The following is a 4257-nucleotide window of genomic DNA, read 5'->3' on the forward strand; positions in this document are numbered from 1 at the left end:
TTTAAGTCAATTATATAAGTGAAATACATAAAAATATACAAAGATAAATCCGTATAGATTTTTTTTTTTTAAGGAAAAAAATTGTTAATTTACATGTTTAAACACTACATGGAAGCGGATTTATCTTTTTTAAGGAAAAAAATTGTTAATTTACATGTTTAAACACTACATGGAAGGAGATGGACTTTAAAAATAGATTACAAAAATAGACTGCAGAGCTAAAATATAAAGTATAAATTCAAAAATTATTAACCATAATTATTTCTAAGACAACATCTAATTACTACTCTAGTCGTCTCTCGAAATGAAATGATAACAAAGTAACCACCATCAATCCGATTGCTGCTCAAGGGTGTTGAAGTTAGTTTCCTGTTAACATCTTTAATTGAAATTAATAGTCTCATTTATTTTTACGAATCATCTGATCTCATTTAATTATTATAATTTTTTCAAATGTTTCAACAAAATATAATAAAAAATTTAATTTTTTTAAATATCAAAATAAAAATAATATTAATAAATAATATTCTAACAATATTTTATTCTACTTTCATATATTAATTATTGTCTCGTATGTGTAATCAAACGAGGAAATCCTTATTTTTTAAAAGTTTGGATTCTTAATTTTATGGTTTTGATCTTTAGGTTTATAACTTTTTTTTATCATTTCTTAATCATATTTTCGTTTAAATTAAAAATGATGCAAAATTGTAAATTAATTTGATTCATATTTTTTTATAATTACTAATATATTTCTTTATTATTTGTAGAGTTCGGAAAATACTCTATCCTAGTAAAGCTAAATAGACAAACAATATGGTAACGAGAGTTTATTATTATTATTATAAAGTGATGTGTTTTTAGGAAATCTATCATATTGTAAAGTTTTTTTTACTATAATGCACATCTAACGGCTCACGTGAAAATATGTTAATTTGTGAGATTATTTGTACCCATTCGTGGGTGTAGCACTCCTGCCTAACATTGAACAAGCAGGATGCGCTATGCAATTATCAAGGTGGTCATTTCAATACTCTTGAGAAGTCATGGCGCATCAATAGTTCTCCGAATGAGTATTGCATCACTAAATGAGAGTTATAACGACGACTCCGAATTGTTAAGTACTGGATGTAAGATCGTGAAGATATTGAAAGCAGAAGATTTTCACATGGACTGCGTATGGGCCTTTATAGGCCTACTAAATGTCCAACTGCCTACGTACCCAAATCGATTAAAGCTAGATAGATTTGTCGTGCAATAGTAATTCAGAACGGTGATTGATCTTGTTAGTTCATTCATCGTGAGTTTCATTCATCAAGGCACATGAATGATGAATCCAATCAAGAACGTAAAATACATAACACAACAAATAAATGAAGGCTTTAAGTCTAAGAATCGAATGAATTTTACGGCGAAGTTCTTTTGAAGTTTGACAGAGCTCTAGATCTTTAGATTCACGCCCTCAAAATGCATGCAAGGTTGAATTAATGCACATGCATGCATGCATGCTTGGTATCTGAAAGTTGGTCTGTTAAGTGACCTTGTTTATTAACCATCGATGTCTAAGGCTCTCAGCCCTTTCGATATTGATTCTGCAAAAGAAAAAGGAGATCATAGAGGCGGGTAGGCAATGCCGTGGATCATGATCGATCATCATATGAACAGAGAGTAGTCATGCATGCACCGGTGCAACAACTTGTTTGCAATCTGATCAACTCGATGTCATTCGAGGATATATCAAATAAATCTTATCGCAAATAGAGGATATATATTTTGCAAGACAAGAAAGTACAATTATTACAGCAAGTCAAATGCATTCGGACCTCTATACCATCATGAAAATGTAGAAGGAATGATCCACACACCTATAACTTTGACAAGTAATTAATAAATTTTGATTCACATCTCTCTCTCTCTCCAAGCCTTTTCATTTGCATCTTCTCTTTCTTTGAGGCTTTATTACAGTATTAAATTTCCACACTAGACTTAATTAAATAAAACAACATGGTTTCCACTTACATTTGGAACATTTACTGCAGTGACCTAAGGATGAGGAGGAAAAGGTGACAACGGAGGCCACTTTCCGAACTTGGGGTGGGGGAAATACTTGGGATGCTTCGGAATAGGAGGGAGAAGTGGGACTATGGGATGGGGTGGGAAAGGCTTCTTATAATATGGATGGATCTTTGGGATTGGTGGAAGAGGTTTATAGTATACCGGGGGTTTTGGTTTGAAGATTGGAATGGGAGGATGAAAGGGCTTTTTGAATTTTGGCAGAGGTGGATGATAGATCTTTGGGATTGGTGGAAGAGGTTTATGGTATACCGGGGGTTTTGGTTTGAAGATTGGAATGGGAGGATGAAGGGGCTTTTTGAATTTTGGCAGAGGTGGATGATAGATCTTTGGGATTGGTGGAAGAGGTTTATAGTATACCGGGGGTTTTGGTTTCGGTTTGAATACTGGAATGGGAGGTGGAAGTGGTTTCTTGTATACAGGCACTGGTGGGGGAAGAGGCTTCTCATATACAGGTACTGGTGGTGGAAGTGGCTTCTTGTATACAGGCACTGGTGGGGGAAGAGGCTTCTCATATACAGGTACTGGTGGTGGAAGTGGCTTCTTGTATACAGGCACTGGTGGGGGAAGAGGCTTCTTATATACAGGTATTGGTGGCGGAAGTGGCTTCTTGTATATAGGCACTGGTGGGGGAAGAGGCTTCTTGTATACAGGTATCGGAGGTAGGAGTGGCTTCTTGAACTTTGGAACTGGCGGCAAAGGCTTCTTATGTATGGGAGGGAAGACCTTTGGTGGTAGTGGGGGAAAGACCTTAGGAGGGTGAGGGAATTGATGACCAAAGTTCTTCCAGTGTGGATGGGGAGTAAAAGCTGGCAACTTCGGCCCATGCGGCAATTTGGGTAGTGGCGGGTATTTGTAGTGATGCCACAGGAAGGCTGAAGTACATGTCACAGGGGAGAATTTGAGTTTACCAGCCAGCCCAAAGGTATGTTTTCCATTGGCTTTGGACTTGAATATAACTTTTGAGGATTCTAGGCCATTGTGGGCAGGGCATGGTGCAGCTGATGCACTGTGAAGCTGCGCATAGCATTCTTCATTTAGTTGTCCGTCTTTCACGATCTCCTGAGGAAGAGACACTTCAAACTTTCCTTCTTCATCGAGCTTCCCTACTCCTCTGGTCCTGAAGTGTCCATTTGCTTGCTTGCAATCAATTGTCACAGGAAGCCCTGCACAGTAATCCACAAAATCATTTTTGTTCGTTGCCCACTATTGTTTTTGGCATTTCAATGATCACAGTTCAGATTTGATCAAATAATGCCATAAATAATGGTTACCCTGAATCCAACCACCTGGAGCTGTATCTTGGTTTTTTTTTCCCACAGTTTTCAGGTAATAATACAGAGTAAGAGTACAGCATATATGAGTGATAAGTAGATATCACAAGACAAGACCCTTCAAGAAGCAGTACGGGCAAAGAGCATATCAGGTAAACCATGCAGCAATGCATCTTTGTGATAGTGGCAACATCGATGTTGACATTTAAAAGAACAATGGTTCAAGGGATAAAAAACAAAAAGGAAAGATTAAAAGTACCTGAAAAGGCATGGCTAGTCTTGATGTTACTCTGCTCACAGTCTGCACATTCCCCAAGACCAACTACCTCAACTGTCTGGTCACTACCATAGCAGAAACTTAATGTGAAAAGCAAGATCACCGAGCAGCACAAAAGTGCTCCTCGGCAAAAAGGAAACGTTCGCATTGGCAAACTCAACTTTGGATCCCAACTGAAAAACAAAGGAATGAGAGGAAGAAAATGTGACTGGGACAGAAGGCTGCTTAGCAGCTGAAAAGCAATAAGCTGCTATGGTTCGATGGGTAAGCATGATGGCTGAGGCCTTGTTTTTATAGAGATCTTAAGGAATTGATCTCAACGGCAAACCGACACCACACTTAAGGGCTTCTCGTGATGTTAGGGACCCATTGAGATTAGGTTTTCAGTATGAGAAAGACAGTCACGATGCCCGCTAGTTTTGTCACCAAAAGGCCATTGAATGAGTTCTCAACTGCATGCACAGCTAGATCTTTTGTGCTCTCTCTCTCTCTCTCTCTCTCTCTCTCTCTCTCTCTCTCTCTAAACCTACTAATAAAGCTGTCATAAATACTTTGCTTTTTATGAAATGTAGAAGCTGGATTAATGAAAATTTTCATTCCTTTATAAAACTAACATCGGCACTGTGATTTGAT

The 4257-nt window shown here is 37.6% G+C and overlaps 1 protein-coding gene across 1 annotated transcript; it reads right to left on the minus strand.

The window, feature by feature from the left end:
• Positions 1-1748: 1748 nt before the first annotated feature.
• LOC122314338 (proline-rich protein 4-like) lies at positions 1749-3900 on the minus strand. The gene is made up of 2 exons (XM_043129854.1): positions 3607-3900; positions 1749-3239 (listed from the first exon to the last, which is right to left on the minus strand). The coding sequence occupies exons 1-2, from the start codon at positions 3770-3772 to the stop codon at positions 2044-2046; spliced, it is 1362 nt and encodes a 453-aa protein (XP_042985788.1). The 5' UTR covers positions 3773-3900; the 3' UTR covers positions 1749-2043.
• Positions 3901-4257: the final 357 nt, after the last annotated feature.

Source organism: Carya illinoinensis, chromosome 6, assembly GCF_018687715.1.
Source record: "Carya illinoinensis cultivar Pawnee chromosome 6, C.illinoinensisPawnee_v1, whole genome shotgun sequence".
NCBI lineage: Eukaryota > Viridiplantae > Streptophyta > Magnoliopsida > Fagales > Juglandaceae > Carya > Carya illinoinensis.

What these genes read in the sequence shown, in the direction of transcription:
- LOC122314338 (XM_043129854.1), bottom strand. Translation starts at nt 3,772, where the DNA reads ATGCGAACGTTTCCTTTTTGCCGAGGAGCACTTTTGTGCTGCTCGGTG. An exon ending in GACTAGCCATGCCTTTTCAG is followed by an intron (nt 3,240 to 3,606) that starts GTACTTTTAATC and finishes ATTACTGTGCAG; the next exon opens with GGCTTCCTGTGACAATTGAT.